Raw genomic sequence first — 26,137 nt, forward strand, 5'->3', positions numbered from 1 at the left:
CAATTAGAGGGGAAAAGATGACGTAGAGGGGAGGATGTCGTCGATACTGCCTAGAGAAAAAGAGGAGAAGACTGAAGAGGTTAGGGAAGAATTGAGAGGAAAAAAAGAAAGAAAACCCAGTTTACCGTTATGCCTTTTTATTTTAAAGAATTTACACGATTTGTTAGAGCCGGAATACTTTAAATGAGGGTTAGTTAGTAATTTAGGGTGTCTCCTATCAAAAATACCTCTTTTTTTTCTATCAGTACTAGTATAACACGCACGCGCGATGCGTCTGCCATTCCGTAAGTATGATACCTTGAGTATCTACCAATTGTCGCCGCTGGACTTGTTCAATAATTCTTGGGCTTAGGCGGAGAACAAATATTATACTGGCGCAGACTACCGTATTACCTAGAGAATGATGTTTTCTTTGCGACTGTGATCCGGTTCACCTACAGCAGTTTTGCCAGGTAATTGTTGGTTTGCTGACTTAGAACATGATATTTGGTAGAATATCTTCCACAATAATCTTGTAGAGATATGGTTCTTATTTATATTAGGAATCCAACAGATTTGTTACAGATTTTGAATTTACTAACAAACAAAGAAGAGTTGAAAACAACTTAAAAGACCTAATTTCTAGCCTATAGACTAGAGTTGTTGAGAGTCTCTGGGAAGACTGGAGATTGGCAGTTGTGCTAACACCACCCCTCAAGTTGTGTTGTAGTTTACGGATGTGCAACTTGGACCGAAGAATTTGAAACCTTGAGAAGTCTGTTTCATGGCCCCTTAAATTCCCTTAACTGTTGTATGAGAAAATTGGTGTTTCTCTTCAAATTCATAGTGTGAGATAGTCAAAATACCTCTTCAAATGGTTGTGTGAGATATTCGAAATACCTCTTCATTTGGTAGTATTGATCTGTGTTGGTTAACAGATAAAATTGGTAATGGTATTAATTTGTTCGGGTATTGTTGTTGCAAGGTGTTTAAAATTGGTTGAAAGGTATTGAAATTTGTTTAGTTGAAGTTGAACTGTTTTACCACCATCATCTTTGTGATTTGTGACAAAATTATTATCTCCAAACAGATGATTATAACCTTCTTCAGCTTCATAAATAGTTTTCACAGCAACAGGCCCATGGGCGTTACTCCTCGTCGTCCCATTAAACCCATTCAGCCAGGTAGGCTCGACAGGGTGGATCTCCCTGACTTGAGCACGATCAACAGGAGCATTATTTGACAAATTGTCTTCATCATTCCCATGAGGGAAGAAATCCTTCCTCCACTTGTTACTAACCGGGGAAAGATCCATCACATCTCCATTAGCCTGGTTTGGTGGTGATGGTGTATTTTCTGTTTTCTTTTTTTCTTTGCTTATTGAAGGGTGCGCTCCAGAGAGAGATGATGTAGAGTTCAAAACTCTTTGGATGTTTTTTTTTTTTTGAAACTAAAATCAGATGGTGAAGATCACAGCGGAAGAATGAGGATCGAACCCTCCTGATACCAACTTAGAACATGATATTTGGTAGAATATCTTCCACAATAATCTTGTAGAGATATGATTCTTATTTATATTAGGAATCCAACAGATTTGTTACAGATTTTGAATATTTCCTAACAAACAAAGAAGAGTTGAAAACAACTTAAAAGACCTAATTTCTAGCCTATAGACTAGAGTTGTTGAGAGTCTCTGGGAAGACTGGAGATTGGCAGTTGTGCTAACATGCTGCATAAGAAAATAAGTCCCTGAATGTTTTTGAACAATTCATCCGTCCAACATGGAGAAAGCGTAATTTGTTTTAACTTACCATTACTTGATTCTGGTGTATGCTCTCCATTCGAGTTAGACACTTGTAGGGTTGCTGCACATGTAAAATAATGATATGATAAGCTTATGAGTTGCTAAATCCTTATAAGATCGATGCACATCTTACTAATTAACTAAAGATGTTATCCGGGTACTCAGCTACACTACATATACACAAATAAAATAAATGGCTAATGAGTTTCATCAAATTGAGCAGCCAATAAGGATTTGTTCATTTGCTACTTCCAAGAAACAATTATACAATGGATGTTATTATCTATTATTTCAGTGCATTAAACCAAACAACGGTTATATATCTCATGCCTGACTCCACAGAATTTTTGGATGCTTCAAGCCCATTTATGTTTCATAAAACTTGTCACTCACAGTATCCAGTCTTCCACTTCTCCCGCCTCTTAACTATTATTTGAACCACCATAACATAAACATTTTGTGTCTGCATCTATCAAGATAGTGATGCTCGAAAAATCATTTGATTCTTGTATAAAAGTTACATGCATCGGATCACTTACTTGTTGTACTGGTTCCCACTTCAGGGTCTTGCGGCCGAAATTGAGTGGTAGTAGGGAGTTGTTCCTTGTTTCCGATGTGTGTCCGCGTCCAATTATGTTTTTTTAAAAGCGCTTTTTGTTTGAATACAGTCATTGAATTTTATTTTAATCCGTAAAGAAGACGGCGCTGTTGTAAGTGAGCATCTCTTTGTTGGGATCGTGTTTCTTAATATTTCTGTAGCACTCAAAATCGAGCTAGCTCAAAAATTCTTGGATTTCGACGTGGATGAGAACCCGAAGTTATACCTTGCAATGAATCCGTCAGGACAACGAACCATGGGATCATTCAACCTCTGCCTTTTCAGTCCATCATAATAGAAACATGTTTTTCCGGATATCCATTCCTCATTAATGTCCTGCAACATTACTATCCAATATTAAATAAGACTATCTCTACATGTCTGAAATATCTTTAGCAGGTAGATGCAAAACTTAGAAAAGATTAAAAAAAAAAAGACAAAAGCTATAGAATGTGTAGGTTAACCTCATTCAACCGTCGAGTGATTCGCATGAACTCTGGACCTCCGCCATCAATTCTGATGTTTGAACCGACATCATCTGTAGCATCAAAAGAAAGAGGGAACTAAAATCAGTCAGAGGGTCGAATATAAAATGAGTTCACAAACCAAAACTAGAGAGAATATTTTCTTAAGCATTTAAACAAACAACTAATGTGATAAAGTCAAATTGAGAATTTACCAAGAATCGGAGTATCAAAGAGTCGAATTGAGAGTTAACAGAGACTTAACCAAATTATGGCCTCACATGTATCCTGACTTCAAATTAACCAAATTTGGGATGAGCATTATAGAATTAGGAAGCTTACAAATTTTACTGGCTTCAATTCGTTTGCGATAATCAAGACGACATCTTTCCTTCAGTGTTTGTCTTTCATCGAATGTCATTTTCTCTTGTTTCACTTTATACTGAGCATTCCGCAACAACTATTTTTCGTCCGCATCACTCTCGGCTTGCTCTGGAATTGGAGCTAGCTCCAATAGTCTTGGGCCTCTACGTTGATCCATCTACAAATCAAGTGCATTAACAAAATCGAAATTGGTGTTTTAGGTTTGTTGCTTACTAAGACCGAAATTCTATTTCTATGTGAATCTAAAATCGAAATTGGGAGGATAATAACATTGAATTTATAACTGAAGCCATTATTACAAAACTATAAAATTGAAGGTTTAATTTTGAGAAGAAATTAGAAGAACTTCTTACCGAATTTGGTATTTAGGGTTGGAGGTTAGAAATCAATTCAAAACACCAAGTCATGTGCTGCGACGTTAATCCATCTACAAAATCAAACCAAAAAGTTATAAATGAAGTTACTTACCTATCTACAAAATCAAATCAAAAAGTTATAATTTATGTTACTTACCAATAAATTTTTTACTAACCTAAAGTGAAATTATGTTTCTATGTGGATTTAAAATCGAAATTGGGAAGATAATGAAATTGAAGCTATACTCAAAGTTAGCTAATTTGGTATTTAGGGTTACAGTAACCGTAGGGATACAGGGTATAAGAAACGAAAAGAAAGGAAGACGAAGAAGAAGAGGGTGGTAGTGGTGGTGGTCAAAGAGGATGAAATTGAAGGAAGTGGAGGGTGGTGGTGAATTTATCCATCTCTTCCTCTTCGGTGGTTTTCTCCTTCAACCTTAAGATTGAGTTCGAGTGAAAACACGGGAAGAAGATTGAAGTCGAATATGTCCCTGACATTTTAATATATTTACGTTGATTTTACACTAAAACAAAAACCCAGAAGGGTAAACGTGTAATATGATTGTCGATTGAAAATTTTGGTTACACACCAAAAATGTCTCTTTTCCTTATATTAGTATATATATATATAAAAGATAAAGTAAGATAACATATAAGATATAAAACAACCGATATATCGTGCCTAAAAAACAACTTGACGGAAACTCGATTTTTGAATGTACCTATTTAAATTAGGATTCACTATAATTCAAATTTCCATAGTAATCAGTTTTTTTCTTGGTCATGGTTTAGTTTTAATTTTTTGGTTTATGGCCAGAAAAAGCCCCTCCATAATGCTTGGCTTTATAGTATAGATCCTGGCTCATGAGGATAATTGAGCAGATTTTATCTTGCAATGGAAATAGATCTTGGTGTGACTTTAACAGGAATCTTAATCTCTACCATTTTAAGCATTTTTCTAACACTGAGAGCAACAAAGCTTAAATACACATGGAGAATAGAAAACAAAACCTTCTCTGGTCTCTACATTGTGTGGAGAATCTTTGCATGCGTATTGATATTTACACAGACACGAAAGCACCATTAAAATCTTTGTTTGAAGCTGTGCATATTTTCGCAAAATCATATCCAAATAACAGTTAAACTAATAAAGACTCTTGTATAATTATGAAAGAAACGAAAGGATTTTACTCATAATAATTAAAGATAAATATTGTCAGTTGTTACAACTAGTGTCGATTACATTAGAAAGACTAGAAATCTTTAAAAGAATAATGTTTTATTTTAAAGCTCATGATCATCGGAATACAAATCACAAAACTTCCAAAGACTAGAAAATTTTTTTAGAAAGAAATATCAAAAGCAGTAGCAAATTTAAAATACCAAAGACTTAACCTTTCGTTTTCCTCTTTGCAACAACCTCCAAATTCCTACATAATACTACAACCACCACCTCCATGATTACCTCTGGGCCTGGCACCACCTCCTCCAGCGGCTTCACCAACACCACCATTATTTTCTTTTCCAACTTTATCTTGGATTTTCTTCTTTGATTTACCACAAAATCCTGAAAAACACAAGATGATTAATTGATACAAAATCGAACGCTGGAATATCACGTACGTGTATGTGCGACAAAGGTGGTGATGATAGTGCATATGTGAAGAAAATATTATGTAAAAGATATTATGATCAAGTCAAAGATTGTGAAGATAATTAGGTAATTAGTTTTCTAGATATATTGCCTAGTTAAACAAAATACTGAGATATTGTATTATCTCCTTAAATCAATTAAAATATTGTGTTATCAATATTGAGATATTATAATACCTCACGGGTTTAGTTTAACTCTATAAATAAGAGTTCTCTTGTAAGTGTAAATCTCATCTCAGAGAATTCATCTGATGATCAATATATTTCACCTTACGGGGTCTGTCAGTGGACGTAGGCCATTAATGCCGAACCACGTTAAAATCTCTGTATCATTTCATTTCTCTTTGATCAATGATCCCTCGATAACCATAATTTATTAACAGAAAATACAATGATCAAAAGTAAAAAGAGAACTAAAAGAAAAACAACTAACATGCTCAGGGAAATAGTGTTACCCGTTAACTTTCTTAGCACAACTGTCTTATTTGGTGTCTTTCATATCTTTTTTTTACGGATTTCTTTGTATTACTAGGCATTTCTTTCTACTTTCTCTCTGCTTTGAAACCAAAGTTTTCTATCTGTTTTTTTGTTTAGATTTCTAGCTAGGTGAGTGAGGTTGAAAAAAGGTGAGTGAAGAAGGTTCTTTAGCTCCATTAGTATTTCTTCGCATCTATAAAAATGACTCCCATTGCTCTTTCTCTGAAATTGCATCTCTCTTAATTGAAATCGAGGGAATGATTTTTTTACACCATTTTTGATATTTATACCATTTTTGGACCATGATCGAAATACATCCAACAACCATGATACTAAGGTAAATATCCTATCAGTATATCTCTTTCTTTTAGTTGAATTTTACACGCATATAGAATGGCTGTTGGATATAGAAAATGGTGTAAATATCAAAAAATGGTGTAAATATCAAAAATGGTGTAAAATCCTTCCCTCGACATCAATTCAAAGAGATGCAATTTCATGGAAAGAGTAATGGGAATTATTTTCATAGATGCAGAGAAATACTAATGGAGCTTCTTAATTTTATCTTCTCACAACCTCTCTCCACCCTATATAAAAAACCTTCTTCACTCTCCTTTTTCACTCTCACTCACCTAGATAGAAATCTAAAGAAAAGAACAGAAAGAGATCTTTGATTTCAAAGCAGAAAGAAAGTATAAATAAATTCCTAGTAATACAAAGAAATCCGTCAAGAAAGATATGAAAGACACCAAACAAGACAATTGTGCTGAGAAAGTTAACGGAAAACACTATTTCCCTGAGCATGGTAGTTGTTTTTCCTTTAAATCTCTTTTTATTTTTGATAATTATGTTTTCTGTTAATAAATTATGGTTATTGAGGGATCATTGATCAAAGAGAAATGAAATTAGACATAAATTTAACGTGGTTCGGCATTAATGGCCTACGTCCACTGAAAAACCTTGCAGGATGAAATATATTGATCATCAGATGAATTCTCTGAGATGAGATTTACACTTACAAGAGAACTCTTATTTATGTAGTTAAACTAAACTTATGAGATAATATAATATATCAATATTGATAACATAATATTTTAATTAATTTAAGGAGATAATACAATATTTCAGTATTTAGTTTAACTAGGCAATATATATCTAGAAAACTAATTACCTAATTATCTTCATAATCTTTGACTTGATCATAATATCTTTTACATAATATTTTCTTTACATATGCACTATCATCACCAGATTCACCACCTTCATCACACATACACATACATGATATTCCAACAGCCCCCTTCAAGTTGAACACAGAGATGTTTGAAGTTTTCAACTTGAACAATCTCTTGAATAGAACCTTGCGTTGTACTTCATCTCGGTCCTTGAGACAAAATAAATATTTGAACAATGAAAATAAGAGAATTTCCTGGTATATGGAAATATTTAGAGAAGAAATATATTTAATATCCAAAATATATTTCAAAGTAAATGTGTTTCCTAATAATGTTTGAATTGAATATTATTGTTAGAAGATTAAATTGCTGAACTGATAGTATAATACATCTTTAGTGATAAAGATGCAAAGAAAATGAGATAATGATAGGAAAGATAAAATCTTTAGAACACATCAATAAACTTTTCATCAAATAGAACCAATTTGATTGATCAAAATGAAAATGACGAATGACCATGGCACGAAGAATAATAAGAATAGTTTAATGTAACCATTAGTTATTGAGAGAATCAAAGACATCTTTTGATGATGATGAGATATGGAGATAATTGTTGGCACAAGAACTAAGTTAGTTGCGACCAACAAACAAACAACCAGAGTAAAATCCATAATACACAAAACAAATATGGATTAAATCATTTTGTTTTGGCGGAGAAAAAAAATATCGCAGAGTAATATAAACTCTGATGATAAAAGATATATATTCGATTTGAACGATTATTTGATTTGCTGCACTGAACATAAGCAAGAACAAAGCCATTAAATTAAATAATTGTATAAAATATTTGTGTTAATTCATTTATATTTTTTGTGTTAGAGAGTTTAGGGATGATATTCCTCAAATTGTTAGAAACCAGTTAGTTTGGGATGAACTTATGTTCGTTGAGCAGAAAAATAGTCATAGTTCCAATAGTTAATTGAGTCATTTCTCTTTGGTGACATCTTGGTTGGATGTATCCTTTTAATGCAAATCATGTTTTCCTTTCAAAACAAAACAAAAAAAAAATCGACAGAAACTTAACATAAGTAAAATGGAAAATAAAATTGAGTTGGAAGAGAAAGAGATGTCATGAATCATGATTGATTGGGGCATGGGTTAAACCAAGAATAACGAGGTGGAGTGATACAATTATGGATCACCTGGGTACTAGAAGGGCACCACATACACACCCTAACCTGTCACTTTCACTAACTCTTTGAGTCCCGATGATCACACCATGGGATTTTTTTTATTTCCAAATTAACGACATGCGGTACATATAATCTCATTTGAGAAAATTCCTTTAAAGAATGATTTGCATAAACCCGATAAAAAAAGCGTAATGTTCATCTCATGCCATGCCACAGTGCAACAAGTGAAAATTATCAAGTAATAAAAGAATTTTTAAAAATATAAAAATTAATGTTGTATGTGGGTTGTTTTTGCTTTTCATTCCATTGTAAAATAAATAATTGTGTAACTGCTATCGTATAAAATTTGACATACACTTATTTTCAATTGTTACTTGTTTTATTACATGTTTTTTTTTGGCCTTTTTTAGTTTGATTTTTATTGTTTTCTGTTTTCAGGTTTTGCGCCGAAAGTGAACTGGTGATATTTCTGATTTTCACAAACCACAACTTAGCATTAAAATGAAATTCTTATTTTTACCGCTAGACTAAATGCAACTGATTTCATAGGTCGCGACTTTAGGTGAAAATTATGGGTAAGAATATGAAATACTAATACAATAACATTCGTACTTCTGACTTTAAGGTTCTAATACAAGACTTTTTTAGACGATAATTTGATCCTTCTGAATTCAATTCGCGAGTACAAATAGGTTATGACACAATAAGTCTGTTAAGAAAGTTACCGACTTCAAGATTTATACGACCTTGATTCGGCCAAGAACACACTGAACAGAAAATATGACATTGCCGAAAGAATTGAGAAAGAAGACAAAGAATGTAATGTTACTTAGTTTCTTTCATTATGGCTAACATTCAGTACCAAGTAATTATAAAAAGTTGAATTTTTTTTGGAGGCATTCGTTTGCGTGATATGTGGTTTTTCAATTATGTTTAATGGAGTTCAAAATGCAGACGAGCGTAAGTATCAAAATACATAATTCAAAAAACAAACGAATTTAGGTATGCATTTTAGAAAACATATGCGATTGTTGAACTTGGATCGCAGCCTTGGGCTGCCAGTTGACAAGGTCAACATCCCTTGGTCGGATGAAACTGCCCCATGCGGTTTGACCTTTACACCATCGTTTCTACTTAGATTGGAAATTTGCCTGCCAATCTTCGCACAATTGACTCGGTTAAGGCGATCGGCCCCTCCTAACCAAATTTTGACCGACACATTATTTTCTATTTTTCTCATTCAGACGAAAAATAACTTATTTTTCCAAAACATTTAAAAATATCCAATAACTATCACCACTGATCAGGCGATCACATCTTAAGATTAAGGTTCTGGACGACAACAAAGGTTTTCGAAAAGGAACAAGATAGGTCAACTATTGGTCAAGACATTAAACATGTACTACATGTTGATATTTTTTTTCTTGAATGTCTAATGTTGATGCCAAAGTTAAGACCTCGATACAATTTATTTATACTTGTCCCAAAAATAAAAATTTATAATAATAATCTTTTAAGTAGTTTGTTTTTTTTTTCATTTTTTTTTCAGAAATCCTCTTGATTAAAAATTTGCCAACTTATTTTTCATAAGTCCGACCACGGAATGGAACATAGAGTGGGGTTTTTGTGATGGTAAACTTCTGCCAATAACTTCTGGCAAGTGGTAAATGTTGATGGTAACTTCTGCCATAGAGGAGTAGGGTTGATGGTAACTTCTATGACAAGTGTAAATGAGATTAGTTTGTCTTTGAAATTTGAACATTTCTAGCTATTTGCGGGTCAATTTCAACTAAAAGAAAGAGATATACATATAGGATATTTACCTTAGTATCATGGTCGTTGGATATATTTCGATCATGGTCCAAAAATGGTGTAAAATCCCTCCCCCGACTCCAATCCAGAAAGATGCAATTTCAAAAAAAAAGTAAGGGGAGTCATTTTCATAGATGCAGAAAAATACTAATGGAGCTACTTAATTCTCTCTTCACCTTATATATATAACCTTCTCCACTCACCTTTTTTCGCTCTCACTCACCTAGCTAGAAATCTAAGAAAAAAACAAAGAGAAAACTTCGGTTTCAAAGCAGAGAGAAAATAGAAAGAAATGCCTAGTAATACAAATAAATTCGTCAAAAAAGATATGAAAGAAACCAAACAAGACAGTTCTGCTAAGAAAGTTAACGGAAAACACTATTTCCCTGAGCATGGCAGCTGTTTTTTCTTTAGTTCTCTTTTTATTTTTGATCATTGTATTTTCTGTTAATAAATTATGGGTATCGAGGGATCATTGATCAAAGAGAAATGAAATGAGACAGATTTTAACGTGGTTCAGCACTAATGGCCTACGTCCACTGACAAACCCCGCATGGTGAAATATAATGATCATCAAATGAATTATCTGAGATGAGATTTACACTTACAAGAGAACTCTTATTTATAAAGTTAAACTAAACCTATAAGGTAATATAATATCTCAATATTGACAACACAATATTTTAATTGATTTAAGGAGATGATACGATATCTCAGTATTTTGTTTGACTAGGCAATATATATCTAGAAAACTAATTACCTAATTATCTTCACAGACTTGATCATAATATCTTTTACATAATCTTTTCTTCATATATGCACTATCATTACCACCTTCATCACACATACACGTACATGATATTCCAATATCTGTTTTTATATTAACTAACCATTTTGTGTTCTTCAGGATTTTGTGGCAAATCAAGAAGAAAATCCAAGATAAAGTTGGAAAAGAAAGTAGTGGTGGTGGTGGTGGTAAAGCCGCTGGAGGAGGTGGTGCCAGACCCAGAGGTAATTATGGAGGTGGTGGTTGTGGTATCATGTAGGAATTTGGAAGTTGTTGCAAAGAGGGAAACGAAAGGTTAAGTATTTAATGTTTTGAATTTGTTGCTACTTTTATATTTCTTTCTAAATTTTTTTTCCTTGTCTTTGGAAGTTGTTCTGTGATTTGTATAACGATGATCACGAGCTTTAAAAGAAAACAATGTAATCGATCATTAATTGAATCATTACAAATAACTGACAATATTTATCTTTAATTAATATGAGTTAAATCTTTCAGTTTCTTTCTTAATTATATATATAAGAGTTTTCATTAGTTTAACTATTATTTGGATATGATTTTGCGAAAATATGTACCGCTTCAAACAAAGATTTTAATGGTGCTTTCTTGTCGGTGTAAATATCAATATGTATACAGAGATTGTCCACACAATGTAGAGACCAGAGAAGGTTTTTTTTTCTAGTCTCTCTGTGTATTCAAGCTTTGTTGCTCTCAGTTTTGGATGAATGCTTAAAATGGTAGAGATTAAGAGACCTGCTAAAGTCACACCAATATCTATTTCCATTGAAATTCTGCTCAATTATCCCAAGATCTGTTGTGATTAGAGGGGGCAAACAAACACCACACCACTTGTTAGGGAAATCCAAATAGAATTAGCCGACAAGAAACTAGATATTTGGATCGACATAGAATGAAAGACAATAAGATGCAAGCACGCATAAAGCAATAAGTAAAGCACACAAGATTTAACGTGGTTCGGCAATATGCCTACCCACAACTGGCTACAACTTCTTCTTTATTATCACGGAACCACCAAACAGAGAATTACACACTTAATGATTGACGAAGCAATCTACAAGCTATGATCCAACAAAGTTAATCACAAACCCTAAAACAACTCTCATGAACAAACGATCCATAATTCCGAATAATGTCTTCAACCAACCTGATATAATACTTATCTCATAACTGAGGTGATCTCCTTCTAACCGATGTCTCTCCCAACACCAAAGGTATAGGGTATATACCGACGAGTACCCCTTCCTAAAAAAAGCCTCCTCAGAAGTAACGATCTCCTCCTAAAGCGAACACCTCCTTGTAAACTAACAAGATGATCTTTTCTTCACCTGACGATGCCTTACACACCTTCGTAACGAATACTTCTTCATTGAACTATTCTTCCTCAGACCATAACAGTGTACTCTTTCAACACCAACCGTGTATCTTTTAACACTAGAGAATGGTCTTTCTCTCTTATTAAACTCCACCCCCAAAAGATGGGATGGATTTCCTCGAAACCTTAGAGAACTACATTGTGTATTCTCTAACTCTTTCTTGAAAACCATACATTTCCATCACCATATAATCCCTCTTATATAGTAGTCAAAATCTTGGTCTCTAAGTAAACTTAACCTCAAAGTATCTCCTTAAAGATGGAAACACCGAATAATCTTTCCTAATTATACTGGGAGACTGATTAGGAAACACTTAGTCAACAAGAATCCCTCAATAGGATTCTTAGCGGGCTTCGGAACTTTCCAGACCCAAAGACAGCCTTTGGATTTTTTCGGACCATTCTAGAAACTTCGATAATAATCCAACAAGATCATGATGAGTTAAAATCCGCTCAATTAACTTGCAATTTAGAAACTCGTCCAACTTTTGTGTATGGAGATAAATTTTGGATCATGGTGAGTTAGAATTGTATAACGGGGTAAAAGAATCACTTTTGGCGATATATTGATTGTTTTAATGGATGTGTTTGTAAGATAGCATATGATTCATCATTGAATGAACCTTAGACTTAGTTTTGCTTGGCAGTCAAGGGGATGTTATTCGGAGGTGGTAGTTTTGTGGGTGTTATTTGGTGATAATGGATCTAGTGGGGAAATTTTTATTTGTGGAGGGAGGATGAAAGTATGGTGAGGATTTTTATTTTCGTTCTTGTAAAAATACAAGAACGAAAACCAATATATGAAATATGAGAGAACCATTATTTCGATCTCCCAATTGAAATGGTTAATTGGTACTCTTTTTGGTAGTTCGTTACTTTTTTTCACGAAATAAAGCTGCTCCAAGTTGGCTTGGTTCCTAAATGTAGAATCCATGTCGAATCACCATTTAACGGGGTTACTAGGACTTAGATCTCTTTCTTGGGCAGGACACCAAATACATGTCTCTTCACTGATTAACCAATTTCTAGACGCTGGTTGAGATAACAAGCAAGGTGCGAAACTCCTTCCTTTCATTACTTGGTTTGTGAATCTTGGAGAGGTACTTGGACATCGCATTACTTTTTATTAGTACTTTTAAATATGTTTTTAATGTTCTTGAAATCCATATACTCTCTATTTCATTATTAATAAAATTTTATGAGATTTATGAAAATAAAATAAAAAAAAAATACGAAAGAACGAAAAGAAGATCCAAAAATATCAAAATGAGATTTGAGTTTTGCAAGTAAAAATTCGTTTTTGAACCGGGTATCTTTCGAAATGGTGGCCATTTGGAAACTCTATCCTCAAACAATGTGAAATTGTTAAAAATCTGGTCGGCTGGTTTTATGCATGGGTTTCCATAATGGTGGACGTCGGACGGGACTTAGTAGTCTTTCACAAGCACCATGGTGGTCCCCAAAAGGTCTCTTAAAAGTGGTTTGAACCAGCCAACCCGTAAGAAGATTGTCATGTGTGTCTGCTTGACTGCGTTTCTCTCTAGAACGTGTTCTTCCGAATACATATTCGATAGGACAATCTTTATTCACTTTCCCATGGCCCTCCTTTAATCCTCTTTCTCAGTTTGAGGGTCTGTCTTTGGACGTTGCATTACTTCCCTTGGCCTAAAGATCACTTTGGTATGGAATTTCCAAACTGGAATGCGGACTCGGTGATGCTGCTGTTGCTAACACACTAAATACGAATGGGAATTGATCTTCATTCTTCAGTGGCGCGCCGATGCTTTTATTAACAATTTTAGAAAGTTGTAAACGTGCCAACCCTCTTAGCCAATCTGGTTCCTCACATTAACACCCACCTCACCAAACACAAAACCCAGAAAGTTAGTGGAAGGAAGCAGCAAGGCACGTTCCTTGGAATAATAAGGGCATTGACGATACGACAACTGACCTTTTCCTAGGGCAAAAGACTTCCATTTTAATCCACAAGGACGGAGGTCTCTGATCTCCCCCACTACGTCGTGGGTCCCATTCCACGTCCACAACAGTGTCCCCACTGTAGGAAAACACGCGTAACATGTAATTAATTCCCAATAGGCTTTCCCCAATAATAGCAGTCTACAGAGAAATCATTGGGACACCGGACCGGACAGCGACAGAGTCACATAAAAGGTAACGAGGTACTTTCCTTTTTACTGTGGGTAAAAGTAAAACTGGGTCTTGTTGACCCTCTGGTACACTTATTCACACACTCTCATCCAAATTTTTCGGTCTTTGATTCGAAATGATGGGAAGGTAGTGAGAGCATCTCTCTTGGTCCGATCTTAACTCATTCACCCTCATTTCTCACCACATCTCGGATCCAATTCATATTTTTCCATTTTCTCCATCATCTTTCAATTCATCTGGAAAAGCAGAGTTTCCGGAATAAGAAAAAGCAAGAATTAAGTGCTCTGATCTGCTTTTCGATGGATGGTCTTTAAACTTCTCCACTCCTTCCTGCTACGAAACAAAAATGGTAGAGCAGCACCAGCAGCAGAATAATAATTATACTCAAGATGTTGAAGTAAATGACGCCGCGTTGAAGTAGATCGATCAGAGAAACTACCTAGAAATTTCATTCAATATTTTTCATTTTTACTTTACATTTTTTAAAACGGGATATATAAAATTAGGTGTGAGTGGGAGGTATAGTTTTTTGAATTTGATACCAACAACTACTACGTTCCAGTTACTTGACTTTTTTGATTAAAGTATTTGAATAAGAGAAGTATAAGTTTCTGATTTTCCTGAAGGAGGAGAAGAGGAAAGAAACGATGGAGAGTTATTTGAATGAGAACTTTGGAGGTGTATTAGCGAAGAACTCATCTGAAGAAGCACTTCAAAGATGGAGAAAACTATGTGGATTTGTCAAGAATCCAAAACGAAGGTTTCGTTTCACTGCAAATCTTTCAAAACGTTACGAAGCAGAAGCTATGCGACGTACAAATCAGGTCCGTCCTTCTCTATTTCTTACATTTTGCTTCTTCATTTTCGGAGTCAGATCTTTAAACTTCGTTAATCCTTAAGATTTTCAAGTGGCGTTCTCTGTAGATCTAAATATTTGGTCCAAAATATATCAGATGATGTGTTGATGAGATGGTTCTGTTCATTGTATTGACTAATTTTAGCAATTCGTTGATATATTATCTCAGGTGGTCTTGATTTGTTAGTTTTTTTTGAAGCTTAACACTAATATGGCTATTAGAGATTATGAACTTATTGTTATTTATTGTGTGATTCCTCGGTGAAGAAAAGAAATTATGTGAGGCAGTGATAAAACATCAAAGTAGGAAACTCAGCTAGATTGCTGGTGTTAATGATTAAATTAGCTGGAGATAAGCTCGTTATTGGGTTGCATTTATTAAGTAAAGGAGTTTGTCTTTGTAAAATGTTGGATGTGTAATATTTAGAGTTTGTGTTCTACATGAAGTCAAATTACATTTGACACATGTTTGATTTACTTTCTAATTTACCAAAACTGTCAAAAGTACGAATTACTCAAGCTAGAATTCTTCTCTGCACTAAGCTGTGTATAGATTTTAATGCTAAATTTTGTGTTCTACAAGAAGTCAAACTACATTTGATGTGAGATAATGATTATATATTTATAATTTGCGGAAACTGAAACAGTCAAAAAAAATAAGAATTACTCAAGTTAGGATTCTTCTCTGTGCTAAGCTATGTGTAGAGATTAATGCTTACGGTATGTGTTAAGAATGGCAATAAATTAACTCTTACTGCTTGAATATTAGCCTTTCAGTTTCTACTATCTAGTCAAGCTGCGGGTACAAATATCTCCGAGATGTTGTTTGTTTTTATCTTGATTTTGCAATACTGAGCTGTTCCACTTCTGTTAATAGACCACTTTTGAGAAATGCAAGACTTACTCTGTTGGCTTGATTGGAATTTGGGACATCTCATAACTGATATCTCTTGCATTTTGTAGGAAAAATTGAGAGTTGCAGTTTTAGTGTCAAAAGCTGCTCTTCAGTTCATTCATGGTAAGGTCATTAACATTAAATCACACTTACAAATAAGCTGTGGATTGTTCTTCGTTTAACTATTTTCTTTGATGGGTTCAGGTGTAACATTTCCCACGGAATACATTGTCCCCGACGATGTCAAAGCTGCAGGATTTCAGATTTGTGCAGAAGAACTGGGTTCAGTTGTTGAAGGCCATGATGTGAAGAAGTTAAAAGTGCATGGTGGGGTGGAGGGTATAGCAAACAAGCTTTGTACATCAACCACCACTGGGCTATCTGCAGATGCAGATTTGTTGGATCGCAGGCAGGGCCTCTATGGTATCAACAAATTCACTGAAAACCAATTGAGAAGTTTCTGGGTATTCGTATGGGAAGCGCTACAGGATACAACTCTCATCATTCTTGCTTTTTGTGCTTTTGTATCTCTGATGGTTGGTATAGCTACTGAAGGATGGCCACAGGGAGCGCATGACGGTCTTGGTATTGTTGCAAGTATTCTGTTGGTTGTATTTGTTACTGCTACGAGTGACTATCGACAATCTCTACAGTTTAAGGATTTGGACAAGGAAAAGAAGAAGATTTCCATGCAAGTTACAAGGAACGGATACAGACAGAAGATGTCAATATACGATCTTCTCCCTGGTGATATAGTGCATCTTGGAATCGGAGATCAGGTCCCAGCAGATGGGCTTTTTATATCTGGATTTTCATTGTCGATAAATGAATCCAGTTTAACAGGAGAAGCCGAGCCTGTGATGGTGAGTGCTGATCATCCTTTTCTGTTATCTGGAACCAAAGTTCAAGACGGATCATGCAAGATGCTAGTGACTACAGTTGGGATGAGAACCCAGTGGGGTAAATTAATGGCTACCCTCAGTGAAGGAGGAGATGACGAGACTCCCTTGCAGGTCAAACTGAATGGTGTTGCCACCATTATTGGTAAGATAGGCTTGTTCTTTGCTGTTGTGACCTTCGCGGTTTTGGTGCAGACCCTATTTACCCGTAAGATCAGAGATGGAACCCATTGGAGCTGGACTGGAGATGATGCATTAGAAATGCTGGAATATTTTGCCATTGCAGTTACTATTGTCGTGGTTGCAGTCCCTGAAGGGTTACCTTTGGCAGTGACTCTGAGCCTTGCGTTTGCTATGAAGAAGATGATGAATGATAAGGCACTTGTCCGTCACCTTGCAGCTTGTGAGACTATGGGGTCTGCAACAACTATATGCAGTGACAAAACTGGGACACTGACTACCAATCATATGGCTGTTGTGAAAGCATGCATTTGTGGAAATATCAAGGAAATAAACAGCCCAAATGAGGCACTTAGTCTGTGCTCTGAAATCCCTGATGCTGCTGTGAAGACCCTTCTGCAATCCATATTTACTAACACGGGTGGAGAAGTTGTGATAAACCAAGATGGAAAACAAGAAATTTTGGGTTCACCCACTGAAACTGCTATTTTGGAGTTTGGCTTGTCTCTTGGTGGAGACTTTCAGGCAGAGCGTGGAGCAGCCAAAACTGTAAAAGTCGAACCCTTCAATTCTGAGAAGAAAAGAATGGGAGTAGTACTAGAGCTTCCTGAAGGAGGTCTCCGGGCCCATTGTAAAGGTGCTTCGGAAATAATTTTGGCTGCATGTGACAAGGTTATAGACCCCAGGGGCGAAGTTGTTCCCCTTGATGAAATTACAATCAACCGTCTCAATGATACTATTGAGCAGTTTGCTGGTGAAGCTCTTCGTACTCTATGCCTTGCTTATATGGAAATGGGAACTGATTATTCCGCCAAGGATCCAATTCCACTTAGAGGCTACACTTGCATAGGCATTGTTGGTATCAAAGATCCTGTTCGTCCTGGTGTCAAGGAATCTGTTGCAATCTGTAGAGCTGCTGGGATCATGGTGAGGATGGTTACAGGAGACAACATAACCACTGCAAAGGCAATTGCAAGGGAATGTGGGATTTTGACTGATGATGGCATTGCTATTGAAGGTCCAGTATTTAGGGAGAAGAGTTTGGAAGAATTAGAAAAACTAATTCCAAAAATTCAGGTACTCTCTAGCTCCTCTTGGTGTTGGTCGTACGACATGGACTTACTACATAATATTTATAACGATACTTCTGTTGGTCTCAGGTGATGGCTCGATCTTCTCCCCTGGATAAGCACATGCTGGTGAGACATCTAAGAACCACATTCGGTGAAGTTGTTGCTGTGACTGGCGATGGTACAAATGACGCTCCAGCGCTTCATGAAGCAGATATTGGACTTGCAATGGGTATTGCTGGAACTGAGGTGGGTAATCTTTTGATGTATATGTAGTCTCAGTTAATACAGTTTGGGTATTTCTTTTATCATACATATTTCTATTAATGAGACATGTTTAATTATTATAAAAAGCAAAAAGTAACACAGTAGAAATACGAATCTCGGTTTTCAGGTGGCAAAGGAAAGTGCTGATGTTATCATTTTAGATGACAATTTCTCCACAATTGCTACAGTGGCCAAATGGGGGCGTTCCGTTTACATTAACATTCAAAAGTTTGTACAGTTTCAGCTGACTGTTAACGTGGTTGCTCTAATAGTTAATTTCACTTCAGCTTGTTTGACTGGTAATAACAAACTATATATAACCTCAGTCTCTTTTTCCCCAATTTCATCTTTTATATCTTCCCTTACGAATTTATAATCTGGCTGCCGTGCCTGATTCAGGAAGTGCCCCTCTCACGGCTGTTCAATTGCTATGGGTCAACATGATCATGGATACACTTGGAGCACTTGCACTGGCCACTGAGCCTCCTAATGAGGAACTAATGAAGAGAACTCCAGTTGGAAGGACAGGCAATTTTATCAGTAATGTGATGTGGAGGAACATCATGGGGCAATCTCTTTATCAATTTGCTGTAATATGGTATCTCCAAGTCGCAGGAAAAACAGTATTCAATCTTGATGGGCCTGAATCTGATCTGATTCTGAATACACTGATATTCAACTCATTCGTCTTCTGTCAGGTATTTCTATGGTTCCTCAGCATTTTTGTTTGGAATTTTGCCTCGTATTTTTAATTTTAATATTATGGAGGGAGGTTACTTGCAAAGCTAGAGTTACTGGTGTAGGTTCTACGTTGTCTCTTTAGTGGTAGATACTAACAAACAGCTATTAGTTACTACTATCTTGTATCTGAGATGCTGCTTGGCTGTAGACGGCCCACACAGAATAGAGACAATTATGTATGTATCCTATCTGAAAGAAGTAGTGATGATGTTAATCCAAGAATGGCGTATTGATGCTGCTGGGATCATCTTTCACTAAAGTGCCTTGTGTTCCTCATTTAAATGCGCCTGGGTCCATGATTCCTAAACATCTTTAAAATCCCATTTTTCTTACATATATTGATAAATTAACTGGATAAAGATTAGTGTGCCAAATTAAACACAATGTTAAATCAGATGTAAAATTCTAAATAAAAGGACCAGCTATGAAATTTTTCTAGTTCAAGTTTAGAGTTCTCACTGTTCATAAAATTGGTCTAACTAGGACTATGTAATTCACATTGTTTTGTAATCTTTTGCAGGTTTTCAATGAAATAAGTTCAAGGGAGATGGAAAAGATTGACGTATTTAAAGGCATATTGGAGAACTATGTGTTTGTTGCTGTCCTCAGTTGCACTGTTGTGTTTCAGATCATTATCATTGAATTCCTTGGTACATTTGCAAACACCTCTCCGCTCACCTTAACACAATGGTTCTTCAGTGTTTTCATTGGATTCCTAGGAATGCCAATTGCTGCTGTTGTCAAGATGATCCCTGTGGGAATATAGGAAAACCAGGCAACGCATGAAACATCAGAAGTGCTTTCTTGTCTATAAACGCCATCATTCTATTAAAAGCCGTTTTGACTTGCAACGACGACAAGCTAATGGAACTAATGACTCCTCTATAACCTGAAATAGCAAGATTGCAAAGCTGGGGTTGATGAAGCTCCCTTTGTTGCTGCAATGCTCACGATTTTTTGTAGGCAGCTTTCGGATATTTATAGAATTATTGCCAAAAAACATACGGATGGTGAATATGTGAAAGTTGTACACCAACCTTGCTTGGTTTTTTGAGTCAGGAGGGTGACAATTTAACTGTTCCCCCATTTCTTTTAGTTCTACATTGAACACTTTTAAGTGGGTCTATGAGATCCTTCTAATGAGTATTGTGGCATGGAGCTTTATTATTAGTATTGTGGCATAGCTACACCTAGAAATTCTGGTTTCTTGAAGATCTGGAGAACGAAAATTCTGGTTCCTTGGTAGTGAACTAGTGATTAGGATAAGGGTTTATATTAGCTTAAACTGTATTAAACATTTCTACATCAGCTCACCTCAGACAATTCGAATACAAGGGCTAATTTAATGAGATACATACATCGTAAGTAAAACTACAAACATTAGCTAATCAGGGATACACGACATTCACGTGTCTATTGCCTTGTTAATGTTAAGAGGCAAGGGGACAAGAAACCTTCTAAGAATATATAATATCTTACTCTTCATCGTCCATCCTTGATCCTCCACCATATCCATATGCTTTCCAACATAAAACTCTGCGAAACAGGTTCTTGATCACTCAACATATGCCTACCATTTTCGTAGACTGTTGGATCTTTCATAATTTGCTCTATCCGAAGGTATATGTTTGGACCATGACCATGTACATGAAGTAGGTTTAATAGCTCTTCAACCCATTTACAATAAATAATAACAAACACACTTCGTTGCGGGTTGAAGTCTAAGCCCATAAAGAGTTAATAATCTAATATGCTATCTTGTGTGGGTCACGGGTTGAAGTCTAAGCCCATACAAAGTAAGTAATCTCTATCTTCTATACGAGACACGACCAGTTATACATTCAAACCCGGAAGTTCCCTAAAAAAAGAGGGAATCAGTTACTGAGAAGACCAGGTATACATTCAAACTTGGAAGGTAAAGATCCCTGTTCAAACCTAGAGGTTAGAGAGATCCCTAGAAAAAGGGGGGATTGGTTTGGACGAGGATGAACCTAGAGAGTGTTGGGTCCAACTACGTAGTCAAAATGTACCCTGATGAACACTGAACTGGATATAATTCGTCTACAACCTATATAAATAGAGGTAGAATTCCAACTGGAAAGGTACACATTTCCTATTCCTTCTCTCCCTATAAAAACCTACAGTAAGCTCTTACTCATTCAGGCATCAAAGTGTTCTTGCAGTTACCCCCCCACATCCATCAACAATTCTTGGAGAGCCAAAGCTTTAGGAGAGCTGATTCATCAACCAGCTGGAAATTTCTTATCCATTAGGAATAGGTCACGAGGAATACTACTGAATCATCCAACTGTTCATATTTCATCATAAGAAATCACAACTTCTATCAATAACGCATCTTGAGAAAATTGTAGAATCATCTAGTGGATGGAATCTCATCATCAAGTGCAAATCTCGCGGATTTTTGTACGAATATATTTGCTACAACATCTTTTGTCTCCCATCGTGGGAAGATTAGTAAATATCAAAAAACATAAATCATGATCCATGGCTACATCACAAGCAAGTCGGCATGATGGTCAGCCTCCGCGGCCAACCTACAGATAAGCGAGTGGATACGAAGGCGACCAAATTTAATAAATGGATGACTTTCAAAATTAGATGCACGAATAAGAGGAGTCGGAGCGATGTTGATCATTCACTTCGAGAAGGTGTCGAGATATCACCTTCAATAACCGCATCAGGATGTCCTTCTGCGACAACTCATCCCCAGGGATAAACAGAGGAAACCATTGGGTACGTATTACAATTTCTCCTTTAACTGAAGGTACCAATATAAACATATCCACCAGAGATTTAGATCGGCATCAAACAAACATGGTACACTCTCATCCAAATCCCCTTGCCAATAAAGGCTTTCGTTTAGCCTCGCGTATTGTACAAACGTATAGGACTCGATCAACACCCGTAGATCTGAGTCTGCGCAAAAGATTGCAATAGTTTGAGAAGGAAAACATATTATTGAAGGCCTCACTAGATAAGAGACCGCAAACGAATGATATCCAACACTCTGGAAGTGTCATCCAACACTATCGTGCACGACCTTCACATGAGGGTTTGAGGGCATAACACGTGCAGAATGATCATGGTAGGAGATATGGATCATATGAAAGGAAATCTGTTGAAACAAGTAATGTTGCAAGGTAATTTCGACGGTTGAATGATCGTTCTTAAAGCCATCACATCTTCGAGGAGGCAAAACGACGATCAAATCCTATCCATTGGCAAAATCATAGGCGCAAACGGGAAGAATATCTTACCGAGCGAAGGACAAGAGGACACCTAGACGAATGGAATCGCAAGAAGTATTACGATGTAAACCAACGCTCAAAGAAACACAAACGAGAGAAAGAAAATTAAAATGAGAGCTTGCTAGGAATGCACGAATTAGTAGAGAAACCGAAAGGAGGATTATAGCATCTGACAGCTTTTCAAAGTTCGCAATTGAATTTGACCTTAATTGTAAGAACCGAGTTAAAGCTTTGGAACTTCTCACAGTTAGAGTCAAATTCAATTGCGAACTTTCGAAGCCGGCGGATGCATTTTTCGAGCAGTATTAAATTAATCTGGGAAGGAAAAAAGGGAAGCGGTCATCTATTTGGACTAGGCAAAAAAATAAATGAAAGCCTAGAAACGTTTAACCAGCGGTTCCATCTGGAAGTTGGATAAATCATCATAATTGATGCTGGACTCATCAATAAAGCGTACAATAATGCCTTGATTTATGATGAATTTGGAGTGTTCAATTCCTTAACCGTGCAATTGGCTGGAAACCTCAAAGAATTATACGCAAGAAGTGATATATATGCAAGGACGAAAAAAGAAAAAAAAAAACAACGAAGCCATTATGGACAAAGGGGTCAGCGACAGAAATTCCATCCAAAGTGAAACATTAGCAGATGATGACCCTAGGAATAAAAAATCGTGACAGTTCGATAAACCGAAGCGAAGAAGCAGACGAGTCCAAAAGGAGCCAAAGAAGGGATAAAGTGAAGTTTCCAAATCTTAATATTGGACTGGGAGAACTTCACAACAAAAATCATAGATTTGCTTCCTATCCCGAGACTACTATTGGAATACACCAAAGGAAAAAGAGATAAAAGGAAATATTGTGCATATCACAATGACCACGAGCATAACACATACACTATGTCCAAAAAATGGTAGATGAAGGAAAATTCCAATAGCACCTGAAAAAAGACCCATCACAGATCAACACACTAAATATGCGGGAATTCTTGGTGAGCAACATAAGAATGGATTCTGCTTGAAGAAAATCCCACCATAATGCTGCACACCTGAAAATACGAGATTGACGAATTTTAAACAAGGTGGATTATGTCAATCTGATCGGTATTGAGACTCTGTAACAAGGGAAGACGAAATATCATATACAAATGGTGATACCTCACAACAAGAATGCATATTCGTAAGAAAGTTATTTATCTGCTCTAGCAACAAGAATATGAAGATGCACATACATGAAACAAATGAGATTATATTAAACTCATACAACACGTAATAACTACACCTTCATATAATATATGTATGACTACAATAAGACACTAAGACAATGGTTTAAAAAGAGAAAAGTAAAAAAAAAAGACAAGAACATCTGAGTGCTCTAACTTCATCACAAATGTAAGAGTATAACAAGACGATAAGACAATACTTCACAAAAAATAAAAGAAAAATACAATAGCTCTGAGCACTCTAACTTTATTACTAGTCTCTTAACAAGAGTTTTTCAAATTAAATTTGCAGTTTAGAAAGTTGTTCGAATACTAAACGACTTGTGGTGGACACTTATCCATTCTGCTTTCTTATTCTCTTTTCTTCTTAATCCCAATATATTAAAGCAACCATTCGATGAATCGAAGGATGTGGATGGTGATGACTAAGCCAATTAACCCTACCCATGCAACGGAGGCACCCCAAATAACTATTTGGTAAAGTATTTTCCAACAATCATTTATATCTTGTTTTCCTAGAGGATAGAAAACCTGCAAGCTTAAAAAGTAAGCTAAGGTCATGCAGGTGACTATAGCCTAAAGTACTGAAAGAAGCAATCTCATAAAAATATTTCTCAAAAGCTTTCATCTGAAGCAAATACGCTAAGCAGAGGAACCATCACAGACATAGCTGAGACAAGCCCAAGGCCGATGAATATCATGTAAAGTATATAATAGTCAATATTTCAAGCGATGTTAGTGGTGATCTTGCATATAAAAATCCCTTGAAATTAGGATTCATGAAATCAGGGCCGGCCATGCGGCAAAGTCAGCAAAGTTTGACTTTGGAGCAACATTGGTAGTGGGGCAACAAAAAAAAAATCTTATAAGATGTCTTATGTCAAAGAAAAAGTAAGAAGGTCCACATCGTGATTAAATAAAGATATAAGGATATAAAAGAAGGGCGTATATGAATTAGAGTTGGAATATGAACTAGTTAGCATCAAAAATTAAAAACGTTTTCTCTCTAGAATTTTTTTTCTCTGTCAACACTCTTTTCTCTTTTCTTTCAAAGCTCAAAATAGGGATCATAATGGCAAAATATATATCAAAAACTAGTTGTTATCGCTGATGTAAGGAGTGAAGGGAGATGATAAGAAGTGATTTATGATTGCTGTTAGAACAGATTTTCAAAAAAATGAAATTTAAGTTGGATACTGAATATTATTGCGACTGATGATATGGTTTTAAAAGTTGAGTTATGATTAAAACAAGGTTTATATCGAATTTGTGTTCTGCATGGAAGGACTTCATTTAGGTAGTCTCCAAAGTGCAGCCGTCACCTAACCCTCATAAGTTGCAAGATACACATTTAGTGCTTGACAAAATGCTAGAACCACCAGGTTAGTACGAAAATGTAAATGTTGATCTGGTTTGTACAGGTAAGTAATTTATAACTTTGTATTTCTTAGAAAACACCTTCATGGTGTGCTTTTAGCATTAACTATGTAAAAACACTTTTGAATGAGTGAATTCATTTCTATTCTGCCTCTCTTAATATAAAAACTGTTGTTTCTTATAGAGATGTCTTGCTGGATTGTTACCGGAGAGATAAGCAAGAAAAGTAAGGAATGCATATCTACAATCTGTACTGAAACAAGATATTACATATTTTGTAAAGAAAAGCACACCCGGTGAAGTAATTGTCAGCTTGACTTGTGACACCGTACATGTTCATGATGTAATAGTTAGAAATGATTTTGTTTATTGTTTTTATTGTATTTCACTTTACAGGATTCACTTCTCTTTTATACATGAATACAAAGATCAGAACAGTTTCAGATGCAACTGCCCTACGTTATAGACGGAGATAGACTAGGATAAAATGTTGAAGCCAACTGAAACACCTCAGTCTATATTGACTGAGACAATATAGGATCATCTTAGACTGACTCCTTAACACTCCCCGTCAAGTTAAGCATGAGTGGCCGAATGTTTAACTTGTCCCTTATAAGTTGATATCTAGGAGAAGCTAACCCTTTGGTGAAGATATCTGCTAGCTGATCCTTCGATGATAGAAACATGACATGTAGTTGTTTCTTAGCCACTCTTTCCCGAACAAAGTGATAGTCTATTTCAATGTGTTTCATACGAGCATGGAACACTGGGTTAGCTGTTAAGTACGTAGCTCCCAAGTTATCACACCACAAGTGTGGTGCCGTAATAGAGATGCCTAACTCTTTCAGCAATGATTGAATCCAAATTAACTCCGAGGTTGCAATCGCAATACCTCTATATTCAGCTTCCGTAGATGACTTCGAAACCGTCTTCTGTTTACGTGCACTCCAAGAGATCAGATTGCCACCAAAATAAATACCATATCCACTAGTAGAGCGTCTGTCATCAAGACTGCCTGCCCAATCCGAGTCAGTATAGGCTTGCAGAGACATATCTTGAGAAGGACTGAAGTACAGACCGTAATCCACTGTATGCTTAAGATAACGCAGGATCCTCTTTAC

At 35.9% G+C, this 26,137-nt stretch overlaps 1 protein-coding gene and 1 long non-coding RNA gene across 3 annotated transcripts; one reads left to right on the forward strand and one right to left on the reverse strand.

Annotated features, from left to right (window-relative positions):
• Nucleotides 1-507: 507 nt before the first annotated feature.
• Nucleotides 508-3,991, reverse strand: LOC113288571. 2 transcript variants are annotated; one of them, XR_003330663.1, is made up of 7 exons: nucleotides 3,743-3,991; nucleotides 3,583-3,656; nucleotides 3,188-3,386; nucleotides 2,846-2,919; nucleotides 2,323-2,717; nucleotides 1,791-1,844; nucleotides 508-1,708 (listed from the first exon to the last, which is right to left on the reverse strand). It is a non-coding gene; the product is annotated as an uncharacterized LOC113288571 (long non-coding RNA). The 2 variants fall into 2 exon arrangements; XR_003330662.1 differs by having other exon boundaries at nucleotides 510-1,844.
• A 10,347-nt stretch (nucleotides 3,992-14,338) lies between these two features.
• On the forward strand, nucleotides 14,339-20,346 carry LOC113288572 (calcium-transporting ATPase 10, plasma membrane-type-like). Its single transcript, XM_026537649.1, has 7 exons — nucleotides 14,339-15,065; nucleotides 16,061-16,115; nucleotides 16,197-18,148; nucleotides 18,232-18,390; nucleotides 18,536-18,707; nucleotides 18,808-19,106; nucleotides 19,670-20,346. Exons 1-7 carry the CDS (start codon nucleotides 14,889-14,891, stop codon nucleotides 19,913-19,915), a joined length of 3,060 nt encoding a protein of 1,019 aa, XP_026393434.1. The 5' UTR covers nucleotides 14,339-14,888; the 3' UTR covers nucleotides 19,916-20,346.
• The last annotated feature ends 5,791 nt before the right edge of the window (nucleotides 20,347-26,137 follow it).

The sequence above is a fragment of the Papaver somniferum genome, chromosome 6 (assembly GCF_003573695.1).
Source record: "Papaver somniferum cultivar HN1 chromosome 6, ASM357369v1, whole genome shotgun sequence".
Classification (NCBI taxonomy): domain Eukaryota; kingdom Viridiplantae; phylum Streptophyta; class Magnoliopsida; order Ranunculales; family Papaveraceae; genus Papaver; species Papaver somniferum.